Here is a 21358-nt window from a genome sequence, read left to right as displayed (position 1 = left end):
CTTTGTATATTAGACTTGGAAATTGTGTTGCACGAGATGGGCCCCTTGTTCAAATAATGAGGCACAATCTAATGTGACAGGATAACATGGGCTTTGTATATTAGTGGGCCTACGTGGAAATAGTGTAACGCAGCGCAATGCTTTTCTCTTTCATTTATTTCGTTACTTATATCTGTGTTGATTTACTTATAAAATAATTTTAGTTTACATAAACCTAATATGGTAGACATAAAATTTTCATCATAGTCATGATTTGGATCTTGATTGACGGTCCGTATCATTCGATATCGATAAATAATTAAGATTAAAAGAATCTGTTTATCGATTGATTAATGGTCAAAGTCAAACCTTTCAACCGTCGAAGTCCGAAGGATTAATGGTTAAAACCAGAGTTTTGGCCGAAATTATTGACATCGAAACTCAATCGATGGTCGAAATGAAGTGGATTGTAACAGGGCCAATAGTTGAATTTGAGTCTTTTGACGTTGGAACAAAATCTGCACCTTGATTAGCAGCAAAGCCTTGTATTAATTAAGCAAATGGAAAGCACGTGAGCTCTTAAAGAGAGATGGAAGCTGTCTTATTCCTAAGAAATTGATTTAGAGGCATCTGGCTCCTTTGCTTTGCTTTTGCACTACAGGGACAGCCCACTCACTCCTCCTACCTTTTCATTCGCCTTATCCGGTTCGGATTCTCCTGCAGTGGGCTCACTTGGCCCATTGCATCATCCAAGAGCCTCCAGCCCATTCGAGAGATGCTTCTGGATGGGACCTACCTTCTACCCTCTAGAGGATATCACTCCCTCTGCTTTCCCCCCATGCCACTCTCCTCTCTCTCCACCACCTCGGATTGCTAGCACTGATTCCTCTCTTCTCTCTCCCATTTATAACATTCTTCTCTCGTTCTCTTCCTTCTCTGCAACTCCAACCACACCTCTCTCTCTCTCTCTCTCTCTCTGTGAAAAATGGCTGCTCTAGCTCGTTTTGTCCTTCTTTGCGTCGTCTTTTGTTTCTCACTCAACTTCTCCTCCCTGCAGGGAGCTACTTACCCGGATGAATCTCATTTCTTCACCCTGATGAAACAGACTCTCTCTGGCGACTCGTTATCGCGGTGGGACGTCGATTCTACCGTTCCTTATTGCAACTACTTCGGCGTTGCCTGCGATGATCTTGGTTACGTTACCAAGCTTGACCTCTTTGGTTGGTCGCTCGTGGGTCGCCTTCCTCCCAATATTTGCTTACTTCTGTCCCGATTAAGAATTCTCAGACTCGGCCGCAATTTACTCCGTGGAGGCTTCCCCGTGGGCATCACTAACTGCTCTTTGTTGGAAGAACTTGATCTCGGTTTCACTAATCTCACCGGAGGTGTCCCGGACTTGTCCCCTTTGGAGTCCCTCAAAGTGCTCAACCTCTCGTATAATATCTTCTCCGGCGACTTTCCTGTGTCTTTCACCAATCTCACCAACCTCGAAGTCGTTGACTTCAACGAGAATCCGGAGTTTTCCATGTGGAAGCTTCCGGAAGAGATTACGAAGCTGCAGAAACTCGAAAGAATGATCCTTACGACGTGCTCGCTCCGGGGGACGATTCCGGCATTCATTGGGAACCTGACTTCGCTGTATGATCTTGAACTCAGCGGGAATTATCTAGTGGGTTCGATTCCTCGAGAGATCGGGCAACTCAAGAACTTGCGGCTCCTGGAACTTTACTTCAACCAGCTCTCGGGTACTTTACCGGAGGAGCTAGCTAATCTGTCGACGCTGACGGACTTTGATGCTTCAGTCAATAGACTGACTGGGGTGATACCGGAAAGTATATGCAGGCTCCCCAAACTCAGTGTCTTTCAGCTGTACAGTAACAGTCTCGTCGGAAGAATTCCACAGGTTATCGGGAATTCGACGACGTTGACTACGTTATCTCTGTACGAGAATTCCCTAACAGGTGAGTTGCCGACTAATCTCGGAAAGTTTTCCAAGTTGAACTTGTTAGAAGTGTCAGAAAATCGCCTCTGGGGACAACTGCCTCCGGACGTTTGCAGGGGCGGGAATTTGCAGTATTTTCTTGTGCTGGATAATCAATTCTCCGGTGGAATACCAGAGGAATACTCAAAGTGTTTACCTCTGCTTCGTTTCCGAGTGAGCTCCAACCGCCTCAGTGGGTACATCCCGGAAGGAATACTGAGTCTTCCCCATGCTTACATTATTGATTTGGGTTACAACAATTTCGTGGGTTCTCTGCCGAAATCGATCGGAAATGCTGGGAACTTATCTATGCTCATCCTTAAAAACAACATGTTATCAGGTCCTTTACCACCCGAAATCGCAAGGGCGACCAATTTGATAAAAATTGATCTTAGTAACAATTTCTTCTCAGGTCCTATTCCTTCGGAAATCGGTCAATTGGGGAAGCTCAACTTACTCTACTTGCAGGGTAACAAGTTGGTTTCCTCCATTCCTAAATCACTCTCTTCCTTGACATCACTGAACGTCCTTAACCTCTCAAACAATAACCTCACTGGACCGATCCCCGACAGCCTCTGTGACCTCCTACCCAATTCACTTATTTTCTCCAATAATCAGCTGTCTGGCCCAGTTCCTCTCCCTCTTCTCAGAGAAGGCTTGATAGATAGCTTTTCAGGTAATCCTGGTCTCTGTGTTCCCAACCATCTCAACTCGTCAGAACAAAATATTCCTATTTGTTCAAAACCCAACAAAAGAAAGAGAATGAGCCGTATCTGGTTGGTTGCCGTCTCTATTTCCATCGTCGTTCTTGGGCTTCTTCTGTTTCTCAAACGCTGGTTTAGTCGAGAGAAGCAAGTCATCGATCAAGAAGGATTAACCTCATGGTCGTCTTTCTCTTACGATGTTAGAAGCTTCCACAAACTCAGCTTCGACCAGAGAGAGATAGTGGACGCATTGATTGACAAGAACATAGTGGGTCGTGGAGGATCCGGTACGGTTTACAAGATCGAATTGGGAAGTGGGCAACTAATTGCAGTGAAGAAGCTGTGGAAAAAGAAGACAAAGGATCCATCCTCGGATCAGTTGTTCCCCGACAGAGAACTGCAGGCAGAGGTCGAGACTTTGGGGAATATCAGGCACAACAACATAGTTAAACTCTACTGTTGCTTCTCAAATTCGAACTCAAATCTCTTGATTTATGAATACATGCCCAATGGGAATTTGTGGGATGCTCTGCACAGAAGCAAGGGAGCTCTCGATTGGCCAACTAGGCATAGAATTGCTCTTGGGGTAGCACAAGGATTGGCTTATCTTCACCACGACCTTCTCCCTCCCATAATTCACAGAGATATCAAGTCCACGAACATACTGCTTAATGCAGAGTTTCAGCCCAAGGTTGCAGATTTTGGAGTAGCCAAAGTGTTGCAAGCAAGAGGAAAGGACTCCACAACGACAGTTATTGCTGGAACCTACGGATACCTTGCACCAGGTGATTAATCGGTTCTTTCTACACAATTCTGATTCTCATTAATTCAATTCCGTGTCCAGTTCAGAGACTAAAAAATTCTAGTCTGATCTGCTTACCGGAAGAGTACTAATGCTTAACTTGATCTTCATTATTACATGTATTAGAGTACGCATATTCGTCCAAGGCAGCAGTGAAATGCGATGTATACAGCTACGGAGTGGTACTGATGGAGCTGATAACAGGGAGGAAGCCCATCGAATCAGAATTTGGAGAGAGTAAGAATGTCGTCTTTTGGGTCTCACAGAAAGTTGCAACCAGGGAAGGAGCAATAGACGTTCTAGATAAGCGATTAGTAGGGCCGTATAAGGATGAGATGATCCAAGTTCTGCGAATCGCCATCCGCTGCACTTGTAACACTCCCTCTCACCGTCCCACCATGAATGAGGTCGTTCAGCTGCTCATCGAAGCGGACAACTGTCGACTCGACACCGCAAAGTCGACGGGGAAGACCAAATAATCTCCCGCAGCAACGAAGGTTAAGATCATCTTCAACAGTTAATCACAAGAAGAAACAGAGTTTTGATATCTGAACAGTTTCTCTTGGGTTTTCTCTCTTTACTGTAAAGTAGAGCTAAGATGCTAGAGCTCTTTTCTGTTTTTTTTTTTTCCTCCTTTCTTCTCCACTTGTATGGATTTGATAGAATTTGGCTTTAACTGCTTTATAGTAACGCACAGCTTCATTCTCCTTGCTTTTCTGTATTCGATCCCTCCTTTTCTTCCTCTTTTTTATTTCACGAAGATGATGCAAAAGAAGGATGTGCCAGACTATGATTTGCCACTGAGTTATCTTTTTGCACCAAAGTGGATTCTTGAATATTGAATTGAAAAAGCTGTGAGATTCTGTCTGGTGGATCCCATCTCAGCGAGCCATTGATCTCACGGCCATGGGATTGTTCTTAGGGGGTGACATCGAGTCGAGCCGAGCCGAGCCGGAACCTGTCTATGTTCGAGCCCAACTTGATTTAAATATTTTGAGTCGAACTTCGAGCCAAACCTCGTCTTGAGCTTAAAATTGTTATCGAGCTCGAGTTCAAAAATTTTAACAAAATTCAAGCCGAGCTCGAGCTTCTACATATATTTAAAACTTTTCAAAAAATATATATATAATTATGCATATATTTTACATAAAATTGGGTATAACCTCTACATAAAATTGGGTATGACCTCTACATAAAATTGGGCATAACCTATATATATAATACATGTATAAGATTGGGCATGACCTCTAGTTAAAATTAAGCATAATCTATGTATATAATACATATATAAGATTGGTCATGACCTCTAGTTAAAATTGGGCATAATTTATATACATAATACCTGCATAAACACTCCATAAAATTGTTTATACATTCTATAAACACTCCATGAAATTGTTTATACACTCCATACACTACATAACATTATGAATAAACTCCATTCAATAATCAAACACATCAAAATTAAATGAAATATCACTATCAATTTATAATCACCCAAATAAAAACTATAAATCCTTTAAATAAAATCCTATTACTATTAGAGACTTACTAGAAAATTAAAAGAAATATTTTAAATTTTTCTTAGGAAAGTTAAATGGACCTCTTATTACCTTTTCTAAGGAAATAAATAAAAATTGATAATTAATCTAATATATTATTATACTTATCGATAAATTTTTAATCAAATAAAATGTCAAATACAAAATTGCTATGAAATTTGCCTCATACTAAAAGGATTATATCATCAACTGTCAAATACTTATTCAAAATTTTTCTATACGGTTTTCTAGCCCATCTTGGCAAGACAATCTTACTTAGAAAATTATATGATTTTTTAACAAGAATTTATAATTAGAAAAATATTTTCAAAAAACATGAGGCACTAACTATCCCTATATTTCTACTAAAAATGTCTTTTCAACATTTATTAAAAAAAACCACTAATAGTCTCTAGAACGTATTTCTACTAAAATATCTTTTCAATTTCTTCAAGAGCCATGAGGAAGGGACAGAGTTTTTTTTTTCCTTGTTTATGATCTCGCACGTAGGGGTGGCTTAAAATAAATTATATATAAAATTATGCATACATTTTAAAAAAATAATGATAGGGGAGATTCAGGATTGAATTTCAATAATGGATTAAAATGCACCAATATTAATCTTTTTTACTCCAATTGTTGTTGAGCTTGTGATTTAGCCATAAATTTACTATGGCCTCCTTAGTGCCCCTAGATGACAATTTATATTCTAGGAAAAACTAGAAATATTTTTCCTATGATACATATTCCCAAAAAAAACTTTTAAATAAAATTCTATTACTATTAGTGACTTATTAGAAAATTACAAGAAATATTTTAAATTTTTCTTAAGAAAGTTAAATGGACCTTTTATTGCCTCTTCTAGGGATATAAATAAAAATTAATAATCAATCTAATATATTATTATACTTATCGATAAATTTTTAATCAAATAAAATGTCAAAAAAAAAATTGCAATGAAAATTGCTTCATGCTAAAAGTATTACAGCATCAACTGTTAAATACTTATTCAAAAAATTTCTATACAGTTTTTTACCCCATCTTGGTAGGAAAATCTTACTTAGAAAATTATATGATTTTTAATAAGAATTTTTAACTAGAAAAATGTTTTTAAAAAAATGAGACACTAGTAGTTCATAGAAATTTATTTCTATAAAATGTATTTTTTGTAATTTTTTCAAGAGCTATGAGGAAGGAGAGTTTAAGGAATTTTTTTTTATTTTTTTTTTTTAAACTTTACGATCTCCACATGCAAGATCTTCTTCGCGCAGGGGAGGGGGGAAATTATTTCTCCCCTGAACTTACTAGTTTAGGTTTTCCGCCGAGAGCCCAGACGACGCGGAAGGAAGGGGTTACGACGCCAGGGAGGAACTGTCGTTAGGGATGACGTCTGCTAAGGAAGCGGCGACGACGGAAATAGAGGTGACGGCGGCGATGGAAGCGGTGACGACGGAAACAGAGGCGACAGCGAGGAGAGGAAGAAATCGAACAGATGGCCACAGAGGCGGCCGACGAGCAGTTGTCGACGGTGGTAGAGGGGGGGAAAAATCTCTCGCTCACGCTAACGATCCCGATCCCGCTCCCAACCCGATACCGATCCCGACTCACTTCGAGTCGGCTCGCAAGCCGGTTCGAACCTAGCTTCGGTCAAGCTCGACTCGTTAAGGTAAACGAGCCGATTTCAGAGCTTGAGTTCGGCTTGAGCTCGATTGATAACGAATTGAACTGAGCCGAACTCGAGCCGGCTCGATTCGAAGCCACCCCTGATTGTTCTTCACTGCTACTCTCAAAAGCTTTTCACAGTGACGGGTCTTTAAAGGGTTTTTCATGGAGAGAGTGATTACTTCATTGAAAGAGATGAGATGGTGAGGAGGAGGCACTACAGGAATTCACCATAGATAGTGCCATGAACTCCACTTTGGGAGTAACAAATGTTTTTTAGTGTTAAAAGTGTTCTTCCATTGAGGAAAAAAGGCTTCTATAATGTGCTCAGGTCATGATTAAGCTTGCATTAACTCTAAAAGTGCTCTCCTCCATCCAATTATTACCCTAAACTTCCACCACAATCTCTATGAGGACTGTCTAGCTTTTGTTACACCTGATTACATAAGTCTCAGATGTAGGATTTATGTAATGAATCCTCAAATAGTTATCGACAGAGACAAGTAGAAGAAGAAAACAACTACTGTCTTGCTCGAAGGTGACAAGGTACATGTTTATGGTTGATTAAGAAAAATTATTAACCACAAGAACTTACCTTTTCCATGGCTGTTGTCTGGCCTGTCTCTCATCCTACTTAGGTCAAGAGGTGTTAAGATGGCACAAGAAGGGACCTTTTGAGTAGTTTAGCAATTGAATCGAATAAACGATTGCCTGAGTAAACCTGATATAAATTAGCTGTTCAGTCAAGGTTTGAAAATAACTTGTATATTTGAAGTTATTTAGAAAACTTCCAAGTAGAATCACGAGCAGTATAGTCTCTTGAGGGAAAGACATGCTTCCCACCTTTCCATTTCTTCTCCATCACAGTTTTTCAAATATTTACTCTTAAATAAGCGGCTCGCCCTTTTGCTCAACTGTTCTATAAAATCCGTGGGGATGACAGAACTGCCTCGGTTTATTTTTCAAGTGAAACAGAAATTATTACTCGAAAATAGAAGCTTCATTTTCAAACAGTTAAATATGTCACTTTGCACAAATACAGGAAGAGCAAAAACCTAAAATGTGTACTTGCAAGGTGAATAAGACATTCGCACAAGTTCTAAATCTATCACTAAAATGAGGCTGGATCTACTGCACGTCACTCTAACTGCATAGTCCAACCCATCTTGTCTTCTACCAGACCCATCTGGAGACTTGTTAGGGCTGAATAGAGTTTCTGAGACACTACACCGACTCCTCCGTTTCCATATGATACCCTGCCAAACATGTAACAACTTAAGCAAACTTTAAAAAAAAAAAAAAATCAACTGGAACTAGTATTGAGGAGTGTTATCTGTCCTTTACTGCGTCTGAAAACCATAAAACCTGGATTACAATGGAAAATCAGCTCGCCCTACTAGGTCAGCCGGCTACCACAAGACACACAGGAAGGGGGGGGGGGCCTTCCCCATTTTCAGAACCAACCAGAAGAGCCCCTCCCTACCACGCTAACAGCAAGGAGGCGTGTCCTCTCCCTTCAACGAAATATATGGGGGTGGGGAGGGGCTTTTTTATTTGTCAATAAGGGATCCCCACCCTCTCACCATTATGCAGCACCCACACGACAGTGGGTAAAGGAACACTCTCTCCATCGGCAAAGAAAAAAAAAGGGAAGGGAGTCAGGACCCTTCCAACTGTCCATCATCCGGGGAGACTTCCTCCCTGATCATAATTTGTTAACATTGACATCAAATGCTATTATAAGTGGTTCAACCAGTTGCAAACCCAGTTGAACTAGGTTCCACCAGACCTGGTCACCTTATCTAGTCAGGTTTACCAACATTGATATGGATGACCATCTAGTCCATCACAGAACTAATACCAGTAGGAACTAGATTTAGTCAAGAAAATAGAACCAATCGTACAGGGCAATGGCAGGCAGATTATAATTCTTACGCATCGTCTGACAATAGATATTTACTCAAGAAATACAAATAAGTGTGATGTCCACCTTTTACCAAGATACGTTATACTGCCCACAGGTGACACAACAACAGCTGTTCCTGTACAAAACACTTCATCTGCCTCAACCAACTCCTCTACTGATACTAGCCGCTCCTCGAGCTGCAGAATTAGAGCCAAGATAATAAAGTGGCCAAAGAAACTCTTGCAACTGTATTTAATTGTTATGGAGAAACTACCCCTCTCACGTAATATCATATTTAGATGACATATTAGTAAGGTTAACCAGTTCTTGCCACACCACGAAATCTAACACAGAAATCCAACATTTGTGGAAGTAGCATGTTCAGAAAAGGTAACCAGGGGAAAGGGTGGACCAACCATTAAAATAGGAACATCAGAAACAGAGAATTAAAAAAAAGGATGAATCTAACATAAATGTAATGATAAAAAGTAGACAAAAAGAATATTAGAACTGACTTTCGAAAAGAAAAAAAAAAGAATATCAGAACTGTAGATTGGGCCTTTCGCTCAATAGCCACATCGAGGGAGGAGGATGGTGGTTGGGCTTCTAGTTTGAGATATGTAGGTTCAAGCTTCAATGGGGGAAGGAAGTGTGGGTAACCAAAGTTATTTAAAAAATAATGATAAAAATAAATAAAAAGTAGAAATACATGTAATCTAAAATTTTAAGTCTATTGTATTCACTTTCATAAAATTTTGAATATAAAAGTAGATTATGTTTAACGAGTTTGTTGAATTAGAACTACCTAATATGCTGAACACTATTCTTAATTGCTAAAAGCCAGTGCTTATAAATCATAATAATAAAACTCTAAGTTGCCAATTGAACCTCGAACAAAAAAAATATATAAATATATTCAAGTAGTAATTGACAGCAGTGAAAGTCCTTTAGAGAATGATTATGATAGCAATCGCACTAAAACCAGAGAATAGTAATCATGACTCTAATATGGATCCTGTGAGAGAAAAAAGTTTGATCTTTCATCCAAGCCAAGAATTCAATGAAACAGACAAAGTAATTAGATCCTTTTATCCATTTGCATCTCAAGTTTTTTGCCAAACACTTTAATCCCACTAAAACCAGAGAACAGTATCAATGAATCTAATATTGATGCAATGGAAGAGATAAAATTTGGTGGTTTATCTAAAGCCAAGAATTCAATGAAACAGAGAAAGTATTTTGACACTACAATAGCACATTCTCATCTCCATTATTTGGCCAAAAACTGAAATAATACACCTGGATGCACAAATTGTTTAAGTTCCTTACATACTCGAAATTGAAGTTCATAGTAAAGAAAGTGATATCAAGGGATATTCTGACTTTCTATAAATTTCTTAAAATCCCATGTCATGGTGTCTTCGAACTTGCAAGAAACAGTCCCATTAGTAGTGGAACAATGTAAAGTGAGATAGAATAGTACGATTGTCACAACATGTTGTAAATATCCATATGAAGTAAAAAAGGGACAAACACTTGCAAATGAAACGGATAAAAGAGATGCAGTATAATTGACCAATCATAATATTAAAAACAAAGCTTCTAATGCATGCTACATAAGCATGTACATACAAAGATATAAACTCAGAATATGTGCCCTTCACCAAGTCGTGAATCTTATAGAATAAAAATTGCAACTAACTGTAAAATCAATCAACGTTTTTCACTATAGGTTGAAAAGAGTAAAATGACAAAAGAACCAACCTGGTACCCTTGACTGTGAGCAACATCAATTATGCTTTTCCGTGTAATTCCAGGCAGAATTGTCCCTGTTATGGCTGGAGTTGAAATAACTTCATCCTATTGGTAGGCACATAAAGAAAATGAAATTAATGGAGAATAATATGAATCACTAAATAAAAAAAATAAAAAATAAAAATAAAAAAAAATTCTAAGAAACTTTATGTTTCCATCCCACTCAACTGCTGCCAACCTAGAGCTCAAAATGTTTTGCAATAGAGTCAGAGAGTAGACAGAAACATTATTGATAATATGCAATTAGCTAAGTTCACTACTCCAACATCCAAGAGCCTTTAAGTACCACATGATCATTTGTTTTTTCATTTGCAATTTAGATTTCAGTTAGGATTAACTTTCCAAATAGGATAAAATCAGTTAGTATCAGTTCATAATAGACACTAATGATGGGGCTAATCTGATATAAATGATGGGGTTCACAAAAAATGGTTAGCAGTCATCCACTTGGTTAACCTAATCATGATTAAAATGGTTAGATGACCGCAACCTTATCCAATCGCATCCAGAGATAGCAATACTGTCTTCTAATCAATTCATACATGTACAGTAATGCTCCTGTTATATATAAATATCACATATTTTTTAAAAAATAATCAAGATATCATGTACATATACACAAAGAGTACACTAACTATCAGATTTGACGACCTACAATGCATTTGTGAACTAGGGTTCGAGCCATTGACAGGTACTTCACAAAAGATTTCCAGTGAAGAGGATAGACGACCATACTAATGTTATAAATAGACCTTTCAGAAAGATGTCAGGTCTACTTCCCCTCCACGAAGGCAACATTAACAAGACATAATAGCACCAACTCCCTTACCAAGAGTTCTCATACAATACAATGGTTATAGAAGACCCTCCAAAGAAAACATGGAATACAGAAATAAATATGATAGAAGTAGCACTAACTCGTGGACTGACCTTTTCTTTCTATTTCTTGGTGTACTTTGGCCTCTGATTGTACTTTGGTTATCATATCTCTGTTTCTAGGGTTCTTTTTTCTCTTCTTTCTTTTTGTACTTCTTAGCCCTTGGGGATCCTCTCTCTTATAAAATCTCTCAATTGTCAGATGTCTATATGTTTTCATCATCCTGGTAAAGAGTCACAGCTCTTTCTAACAGACTAACAGAAACAGGAAACTTTAAAGATCCCAAAAGTAAGGGGCCAAAAACGAGACATCCAATATATACCTTGACAACGAAAACATTACATGATGAAACCTCTTCAAGATATCTATTGTGAACAGAATCAAGATATAGAACATCAGAATAACCTTTCGCTTTCGCTGCAGTTTGAGCCTTCAAAACCTACATATGACAGTGAAAAAATTGAGGGAGGCTGTTCATTGAGCACTAACTCAAAATAAAAAATTGAACATAATCAAAGACAGTCATAGCTTACTGCAGCATAGTTTCCTATTGTCTTAACACCTCCAGTCCCACCAGGAGTGGCCCTATGAAATTCATTCTCAACAACCAGGTTGATAGGTGACAAACCCTCCTAAAACCAAATGGATACATTTATTTTGGTTTAGAAAAAAAATGAAAGATTAATATATAGAAGAATCATGTCTTAAGGTAACAACAACAAAAAAATGTGGATAACTTCACAAAACATTTTTTTAAAGATAAGCAGCTCTGTCCCCATTTCAACATCCATCATACATGAAAAAAGACAAGCATGATGACAACTGCAACACAAGAAAATATGAACCTCAAAGGAGTTGGACCCTAAATTGGCTCCTTAATGAATCAAACTAAACAAACCATTGGTGAACAGTGTAGATTCTCAAACAACAGAATACAAACTATGGATATCAGTCCATATTGTATCATACAACAAATTCAGGTATATTTTGACATACACATACACATCTCTCCTGTATACACATGTTTTTGCTAAATATTACCAAGGTGAAAAGGAACGAGTTTGTTCAACCAACCTTGAAATAGTTTCCAACAGGAGATACATAAACTAAAAATGTGTATTCAGGAGCTGGAGCAAGACCAAGAACTGCTCCACTTCCCATCAGCAATGGTCTAATGTACAAAGACCCCTTGCCTGGAGGTGGTACCTGCAGAAAATCATAAAGCCAAATCAAAAGATACATAATATGTTACTCCAGCAACTGGTCATTTAGATGACTTATCATGAACCTCCACCAGCACCAGCTATACAAAATCAATTTATAGGACATTCAAACGCTTTGCCAACTCAGAGCACACTTTTTGAGGTTCTCTATTGCAACTTGTTAGAAGTAGTTATTATGACTTAACTTAATTTTTCCTTATTTTCTAGGAATAGGAAAGTATTTTCATGTAGAAAATAGATTCCTAGGGTTAGAGATTGCAAGGATTTCATTTGCATATTGTTTAACTTATACATAGGAGAGAGGGGTCTGTAGACCATAATCTCTCCATTACTTTTTCTCCAGCAAAATTTAGTTGATAATAGAGCAGGTTGTCCTCTACAGTCCGTCAGTTGACAAGGTCAATTCATAGACACTGAAGCTCTTCAAAGTGGGTAATCTTTCTGTTAACAATTCTGCTCAAAGGAGGGGAATCTTTGGGGGGGTACTTTGGTTTATCAAGCTCTTGCCTATCCTTAGCAGAGTTACCAAGATGACAGCTTTAGTATCAGGACAGATCCTTTTGTTTTTTTCTTTGTTGCAGACTCGAAGGGGACAGCATGAATATCTAGCTATATCTGAGTTTTATAAAGAAGTTATATCGTTATTGTTGAGAGAGCTTTGAACAATAGAAATGAATCATAATTTGCTGCCTTATTGGGTGTAGTTTAGTCAAAAGATTATTTATCAGGATCTACCAGTAGAGTCCTTTGTTTCCCAAAATGAAAAGGAGAAGTTTTCATATATTGGAGAGAATAGTGCACGATACATAACAAGTTTCATATATGGTTTGCAGAAACTCATTGTTGCATGGCCAGTCTTGGTTTTCTTTAAATTAATAGTTGTTGCCAATTTGAATGTCCGTTTTAAGCACTGCCTCAACGTTTGGATGTTCCACTATGAAGCTTCCACCACAGTCACTGATGCTCCCAGTACGATGGAGATACAGTTGTCACTGATGATCAATCGGATTCGTCTGCCTCCAAGAGGATCCCTGGTCTTTCCTCCACACAACAAGAACACTAAATACCAGGTCCAACCTGTCATTAATTGACCTTAGTCTTTAATTTTTTGGTTGATTTTCTGGTCAAACCTATTGGTCAATTTTGTGACCATTTGATGGTCAATATATTGGTCGGTTATGTGCCCAATCATGGTTTTTTTTATGATATTCTTTTGATCATTCCACCCATTGTAGTCTCATATAGTAGCACACTTCGAATTAATCATGTTTCTAGTACTTATATCAATATGATTCTCCAATCTATTTTTATCTAATATGTTTTTCTGCCTGTCTCTAATTCCTCTCAAAGTGTGAGGACTCCCCTCTTATTTGGTAGGATCAATTCCTTATATTTTGTGTTGGAACTCTTAGGGTTTTTTTTAGACTTTTAGATATTCTATTTGGTTTGAAGTTCGTATCAGGAATTGAGTATGTCAACCCCTCAATTTGAGTTCCTTGGATTGGTATTTTAGGGTACATGGAGTGTTTTTGTCCTTGATGGCATATTGCTGCCCTTCAAAGGGAGCAACTTTCTTCAGCTTGGGTGGTTTTCTACAGCTACCCTTAAAACTGGGGGGGTTTCTATTGTACCTTTAAAAGTGAATGGTTTTCTACTGCTATCTTTAAAAGTAGTGGTTTTCTACTGTTACCCCCTAAAGTGGGTGGTTTTCTGCTGTCATTAGGGGTTTACTTTGTGTCACCCATATAATTCCATATTTTTCTTATGGCCTACCCTCCCATCAGGGTTGTGAGAGTCTTGTCTTCGCTAATTTTTTATCTGTGTCTTGTATCAAACTGGACATCTGAAGCTGATTTGTTATTCAGGGGCAGTTGGACAGAGATAAATGTTGAAGGAAATTGGGTTCTATTACTTTCAAGTCGAAAATCATTGGCAAGTACTCCCCAGCTTGAGGAGGAGAAAGAGTATAACTGTTTTAGTACTGGTGAAATTAAGTCCAAGAACTATTTTAAAAACGCAAGCTCAAGAATTAAAGTCACAAAGAAGTTAAAGACCAAAGGCAAAAAAGTATTCAGTTTGAATTTTGAAGACCAATTTTGTGCTTTTTTTATGCTAAAACTGGGGAGTTGTGAGACTTTTTGGTAATAGATTGAAGCTATACACTCTAGCTTGAGGGTTAAAAACTGTTATTTTGAGTTAATTAGGTTTTTCTTATTTTCTAGGAAAGTAGTTACCTATAAAAAGTGGATTATTAGGGTTTACAAGTCGCAAGAACATGGATTTGATTTGGATATTGTTTAAGTTATGAATAGGAGGCAGAGATTTGTAAACCCAAATCTCTCCATCACTTTTTCTCCTACAAAAATTCAAAAAAATTACCCAACGTTTATTTGCCAATACAGTTCGCTTAACAGCCTCCACAAACTGCTCCACACTAGGCGCAGGCATGCACATCCTCTCTGCACCCATTCTCATCCTCAAGGCATTTTCCTCAGGACGAAAGAGCAGGATTGAACCATCATCTTTCCGGTACGCTTTCAGACCTTCAAATAATCCCTATACACAATAGATAATCATTTTCAAGACAAAGTGAGGAGAGACAAAGAAGAAAAATTATCCATGAATAAATATATAAATTATAAAGTAATTAATTCAACAGAAAATTATGGAAGTAAACCAGCTGAACAAGGAGTTGTGTCGAATGTAAACTGCATTGAATTGAACAACTTTCACTTAAAAGCACATTTACAATTTAAGGCGACCAACCTGTCCATAGTTCAACACTCCAGATGATGGACTCAACTCAATGCTGCCAAAACGCTGGAGTTCACCTTTGGTGAAGTTTTCATCTCGAGAGCACTTCGTTATGTACATATAATCTGTTGGCACAAGTCCAAATCCAAGGCCGTCCCAGTTTATATTGGCCAACTCAATTGTTTCTACACTGCATTAACTTAAAAAACATACATTATATAATGTAAATTATGTGATGGCCACCAACTTAATTAAAACCAGATTACAGACAGTGACAAACACACCATTTCATAAGAGGACTCAGATATAAATAAGAAAAAAATAACCACTAGATGTATCCAATAACTTTGTTAAAATACATGTATAGGGGTATTTTGGTCATTTCATATGGTATATCCCTCATAGGATATTAGTAAATTGATCTTCATGGTAGAGTTTTATGTTTCAATTTTTTTTATTCTGAGTTTTAGTTAAGGAGTTATAAGGGTTTATGTGTAGAGGGGCATGATTATAACTTGAGGTTCTTTTTACTTAAGTGAGTATATAATAGAGAAAAGGGTCAATTTCCAGCCCCTAAAAAGTGCTTTCTCTTTGGCACTCTTTTCTATCTCTCTTGTGCAGCCCTCTCTTCTTTTTTCACTCTTTTTTTCTTCCCTATTATTACTTTTTACATGGTATCAAAGCGTTTATCTAGTTGCTACGAGATCCAAGCCTTTTTTCCCTCCTCTAAGTTCGTGACTTCTCCAAGAAAGGGAAATTTCATGATTCTCTACTGATTGAAGCTAAAAGTAAGATTTTCCTTTCTTTCTTGTGCCATAACCCAAGTTTAATGGTGTATGCCATCAGTTGAACAGCTTTATGAAGTTATTGTGTCCCTAGAGGTTTGTTTGAGAGTTTATTCCCCAATCATGCACCTGCACAGGTCTTCCAAACCTACTTGTCTCCAGGCCTAACGTCAACACAGTGTGACCTTCCCCTCAGCTTGTTTTCTTTTAATTACGAAATAGTTGTAGTACAATGCCTTCGATTGTGCTTCTGGTGCCCTAATTTTCAATCATGTGTGGGGCTCACTTCATTTGTGTAGGCATTTAAAATGTTTTTTGGTGATTTCTGTGTGTTGTTTGGTGTGCTAGTGTATTCCAGCGTACTAAAGCATTGAATCAAAATATTGATGATTAAACTTAACTGAATTTAAGTTTAAAAATTAAAATAATAAATACTCAGTCAGCTTGGTTTAAAATATTGGAGAAAAACAGGGTCTTACTATACTGACCCAGAAGTGCTAGCCACTGTTACAGCGCCAACTTTACTCACTGCAACTTGACCGAGAGAAATAGTAGAACGAAAGTGATATGGGAGCTGCAACATGGACACGTCATAAGAGTTAATTCCTGGTGGACTATATCATGCCATATGAAACAAAATACCCATTATGCTCATGCAATCTGAAAAATTCAGATAGTGAGAAATACTCCGTAAAAGAGATATGAGAAAGAAAGAAAGTATATCCAGAAATAAAACTGAAAAGCTTGGACCATCCATTAGTACGAGTGCCATTTCCGTGGGGAATCGAATAGTTTACTCCGACAAAAGTCATGAATCTCCACTTGTCTCTACCTCCTAGTTCAACCCCCTTCTGCCTCATTTCATGATTTTCCTCGATGGACTAATCTCTAAAACGTGAATTCCCACTCATTATTTGAAAAGGAACAGAGGTGAAGTTAAAGATTCTTGATACTGAAAACAGATACTCGAAAACTCCCCACCATATTCCAGAAACTTTCCACCATCAACTTCAACGATTTCCATAACACTTCCAATCTGGGAAGGTCAAAACAAGAAAAAGCAGATAAAAGTGACAGAGAAAAGATAAGCAGAAGTACCTTCACGAAAGACGAAGAGAAGTGCCTCTTTCCGGAGGCTGAAGGGAGTAGAGAAGGTGAAGTGATGGTACTGCTGGTTCGAAGCCGCCCGAAGATGAGACTGCTCTCCATTGCTTCTCCGATTCTCTCTCTTCTTCTGTCACACTCGTCCGTTTGAGCTTCCGAGCTCGGGGGCGGACTGATGAAAGCACAAAGGAATTTCAGAGAGAGCGGGCCTTACCCTCTAAGGCCTTACCCTCTAATTAGGTTTCTTTTCTACGAAGAGTGCAATGGGAGAGATTTAGCTTACGTGGACATTATTAGAAAAGAAATATCCGACAAGAATGCCCGTAAAGTAGAAGCTGACTTTATTAGGAACAACGACGAAGTAGTTTATCTCATTAGGACGATTCTAAAGCTTCTGTGTATATAATATTCATCCTTCCAGGATCATGTTGATGTCAAAACGACGAGAGATGGAGAGAAGGCATCAACGTTTCTTCTTCAACATTTAGGTTTTGCACTTGGAAGATATGGTAAAACTTAAAGCAGTAAGCAAGTCGTATTTGTCTCGTTTTCCTGAACAATCAGTTGAAGGTTCTTGTCATGGATGTTCTGGCGGTCCTGCAACTAGAAGCATCATTGCCATCTCTGAGTTTAATATTTCAACCATGGATCATAGTCCTGCAATGAAGCTTTTGAATTATCGTTAAAAGATTTAAACTTTATTTGGCTATTGTTATGAATAGATCCATTCCGTAATTTTTACTTAACTTTTTAATTAATAAACTAAAAGATACATTTTAACTTGTGATAAATTAAGAAATACATAAAAATAATAATTAATATTAGCTAATTAATTCATTCATTCATAATAATAATAATAATAAAACAAACGCTTACTTTTATAATATTAAAATATTTAATCAAATTATAATTTTGTAATATCTAAATTATCGTTCATAAACTAGTATTTAAAAATAATATTAACCATCATGAATTTATATAAAATGATATTTTATTATATAAAGTTAGTCTATTAACTCTTAAGATAGTTGCACTTAATTTTTTTATTAATAAACTAAGATAGATTTTAACTTGCGATAAATAAATAAATAAATAAAATTAAATAAATTATTTTATTAATTAAATATATACAAATAAAATAATACAACAAATATTTACTTTTCTAACACTAGCTAGAGATGCTTACAAATCCTCAAATATATAAATAATTAAATTATTAAATTATAAATGCTTACAAATATTAAGAGGCAAGGGAGGGAATATCGTGAGACAGATATCACGTCTCGACCAACAAGGAGTTAGTCTATTAACTCTTATAAGATAGTTGTAATTTAATTTTTATAAATAAATTAAGATAGATTTTAACTTGTCGTGAACTAATAAATAATTAATTTTTTTATTTAATATTAATTATATATATATAAATAATAATTAAACAAATGCTTACTTTTATAATATCAAAATAGTTAATCAAATTGTTATTTTTACAGTGTTTAAATTCTCACTCTTAAACTATTCATTATCCAATGTACTACGTAAACAACGTAATAATAAAAATAAAAATAACACAAACATAACTCATTCCAATATTTAATATAAAAATCCTAAAATTTTACATGTAAAATACAACCTAAAACATTTAATTTAATTCAAACATAATAGTCAATAATTTTGCCACATCTAGATTGCTAATACATCTCAAAAATATAATGCTCTTGTAGATTGTATTACAATCTCCCTCTGAGAATTTCTTTGTGTGTGTCATCCTCAAAATCATCACCACAATCACTATCTTCATCTTCATTTACATTGTTACCTTGATAATCTTCTCCTACAATCATCACTTGGATCATATTCTTCATCTTCATATCAATCCATCCTCTATGCGTATATAATTATGCAATATACAACAAACAATTATAATTTTTACCTGGACATCAAAATCAAAAGGAGGAACATCTTTTAATACCTTGAAACGAGTTTTTAAAGCCCCAAAAGTATGTTAGATAATAGTCCGTAAAGATGAATGTCTTTGGTTGAATAATTCTTTTTCATTTGTAGGAATATTATCTCCAAATTCTTGTACATGATAGCGAGTCCCTCGATAGGAAGCCAAAAATCTTAGAAGATTTGCATATCCAACATCTACCAAATAATATTTGCCTACAATAAAAATATATCTATCATAAATTAATAAAAATAATAATACATTAAAATAAAACTAGAGAGAAAATAGACATTTACCTATAGGTACCCAAAGATGATTTTGTCTTGTTAATGTTGACTTCAATACACATGAATCAACTGCTTGCTGATCTCTCCCATCTAGCAAGTATGCAAGTGAGTTGCATGTCAAATGTACGTGCTGCCATTAAGTTATGTGAGAGGAAACCTTTCATGTTCTAGAATCTTGCTTGTTGATCAAACGAGATATGTGCTTTAATATGAGTACCATCAATGACACCAATATAATCCTAATGCAAAAAATTCATTAATACAAACATATATTTGATATTGAATAAAAATTATTTATCAAATGACTTTATATTTACTTTAAATTAAGGATAATAAATATCACTATTCAAAATCTTTGAATGAGTACATTTTAAATGTCGTTTGATGTAATCAAAATGTAAACTGATAATAGCATCTAACACCTTATTAAAATATGTACTAATGGTCCGATTTGATATTTCAAAGATCTTTGAGGTAACACTGTATGATTGTTGTTGACCAACAATGAGATAAAAATATGCTAGTTGTTCTTTCACAAATGTTATCTTTGTATCAAATAAAAGTCCTCTATTTTTCAAGATTCCAACCAATTTGAGAAAAATAGATTGATTCATCTTATAAAATTTTCAAAATTTAACAAATGATCTTTCTAATGTTTTTTAAAAATATTGTGGACCACTTATACCATACGAACGTTGTACTCGCCTATTACGCTGATTTAAGTAGTAACTTACAAGAGTAAGTACAACTGTGTAACATACAATAAAAATACAATTTTTTCCCTGTCTGGTAGATTATTTGTGGGTACTTGCAATATTGTACATTCAATAATGAACATATGAACCTGCTTACACAACCTATACCATTAAAGAAGTCTCAACATCTATGTATTGAACACAAATATTAAATTATATCAATAAATAATTTTCAACCCTTCTGTCATACCAAAAAAACATATTCATTTTTTGCCAACATTCACGTCAACGTTTATCTGCATACACATCTATGTCTTAAACACACACTCACATATTAACCACAAACACATTCACTATTAACCACAAATACTCATTAATCAAGGTGATTCATACAAAATCAAATGTGTCTTGTAAATCAATGTTAGCACATTCAACAACTATGTATAAATTTATTACATTTGATTGAAGTTAAATATCGGCCAATCATTCCGCTCTTCTGGTGTCATCTTGACAAATACATCCTTCTTATATTTGGTGTCAAACAACTTTGAGACATAAAATTTGACTTCTCTGGGCAAGTCAATTACTTCTAAAAGAGTTTCTTACCATGTAAGTTTTGCATCGACAGTTATGGGATTAAAGATCCCCGAAAGGGTTGATGCCATATTTTTAATAATATTAACGACTATTTCAGCATTGTGAACAAATCGTTGGGATCTCTTTCTATGACGAGTAGAAGAACTTTTACCCCCAACATTTGATGGTTTGCCTATTGGTGGAGCCTATATGGGATTAATTATATTTTGCTACATACTATTAATCAACCAAGACAGGACCTGATAATTTTTAACTTTCCATGCAATTGATAGATTAAGGCCACCACACTTAAATACTTTTATTTCGTCTAAGACCCAACATAGATCTCTATAGCCCTTATCCACATAAAAAAAAAATCTTTGCATTCAATTTCATAGAGGTAACCAGACCCGACTGACCCTCTTTGTCCTTAAACTTGTCATGGTCTATGATAGGAGATACGACCTATTCGAAAATTTGGACAGAGATGGGATAATATCTAGCTCCGTGACAACTCTTCCCCAATTTTCACCGCCATTGAAGAGGACATTGTCACGGCTACTTTCGTGATTATTCTAAATCAGATGTAATCCAAGGATAAACCCAGTCCCCAAATGCATCGGTAAATATCCCGAGGCTACCCCTTATCTCCTGTTCTCGGCAACGTCATTGATAGTATTGAAATTTCAAAGGCACGACGATGGCCAAAATTGAGTAAA

At 36.4% G+C, this 21358-nt stretch overlaps 2 protein-coding genes across 3 annotated transcripts; one reads left to right on the top strand and one right to left on the bottom strand.

Moving 5' to 3' along the window:
- Positions 1–1075: 1075 nt before the first annotated feature.
- On the top strand, positions 1076–4098 carry LOC137951993 (receptor protein-tyrosine kinase CEPR1-like). The gene is made up of 2 exons (XM_068799028.1): positions 1076–3449; positions 3593–4098. The coding sequence occupies exons 1-2, from the start codon at positions 1076–1078 to the stop codon at positions 3943–3945; spliced, it is 2727 nt and encodes a 908-aa protein (XP_068655129.1). The 3' UTR covers positions 3946–4098.
- Positions 4099–7631: 3533 nt separating this feature from the next.
- On the bottom strand, positions 7632–17503 carry LOC137951358 (branched-chain-amino-acid aminotransferase 3, chloroplastic-like). 2 transcript variants are annotated; one of them, XM_068797962.1, is made up of 10 exons: positions 17128–17485; positions 16518–16603; positions 15257–15434; positions 14870–15046; positions 12342–12473; positions 11801–11899; positions 11590–11706; positions 10340–10435; positions 8660–8772; positions 7721–7925 (listed from the first exon to the last, which is right to left on the bottom strand). In XM_068797962.1, exons 1-10 carry the CDS (start codon positions 17236–17238, stop codon positions 7808–7810), a joined length of 1227 nt encoding a protein of 408 aa, XP_068654063.1. In that variant the 5' UTR covers positions 17239–17485; the 3' UTR covers positions 7721–7807. The 2 variants fall into 2 exon arrangements, with proteins under 2 accessions (XP_068654064.1, XP_068654063.1); XM_068797963.1 differs by lacking the exon at positions 8660–8772 and having other exon boundaries at positions 7632–7925; positions 17128–17503.
- Between the last annotated feature and the right edge of the window lie 3855 nt (positions 17504–21358).

Source organism: Aristolochia californica, unplaced genomic scaffold (genome assembly GCF_029961685.1).
Source record: "Aristolochia californica isolate CCGP_79_NKW_82.1479 unplaced genomic scaffold, dmAriCali1.0.hap1 SCAF_15, whole genome shotgun sequence".
Classification (NCBI taxonomy): domain Eukaryota; kingdom Viridiplantae; phylum Streptophyta; class Magnoliopsida; order Piperales; family Aristolochiaceae; genus Aristolochia; species Aristolochia californica.
This window is presented reverse-complemented; position numbering and strand designations above follow the sequence as displayed.

Bases quoted from the DNA above. Each gene is read 5' to 3' on its own strand.
- LOC137951358 (XM_068797962.1), bottom strand. From the start codon at position 17,238: ATGGAGAGCAGTCTCATCTTCGGGCGGCTTCGAACCAGCAGTACCATC. The intron at 12,474-14,869 runs GTAATTTTTTTG...GATTTTCTGCAG, and splicing joins TATTGGCAAATAAACGTTGG to GTACCACCTCCAGGCAAGGG. The intron at 11,900-12,341 runs GTTGGTTGAACA...ATTTGGTTTTAG, and splicing joins CTGTTGGAAACTATTTCAAG to GAGGGTTTGTCACCTATCAA.
- LOC137951993 (XM_068799028.1), top strand. From the start codon at position 1,076: ATGAAACAGACTCTCTCTGGCGACTCGTTATCGCGGTGGGACGTCGAT. The intron at 3,450-3,592 runs GTGATTAATCGG...TACATGTATTAG, and splicing joins CTACGGATACCTTGCACCAG to AGTACGCATATTCGTCCAAG.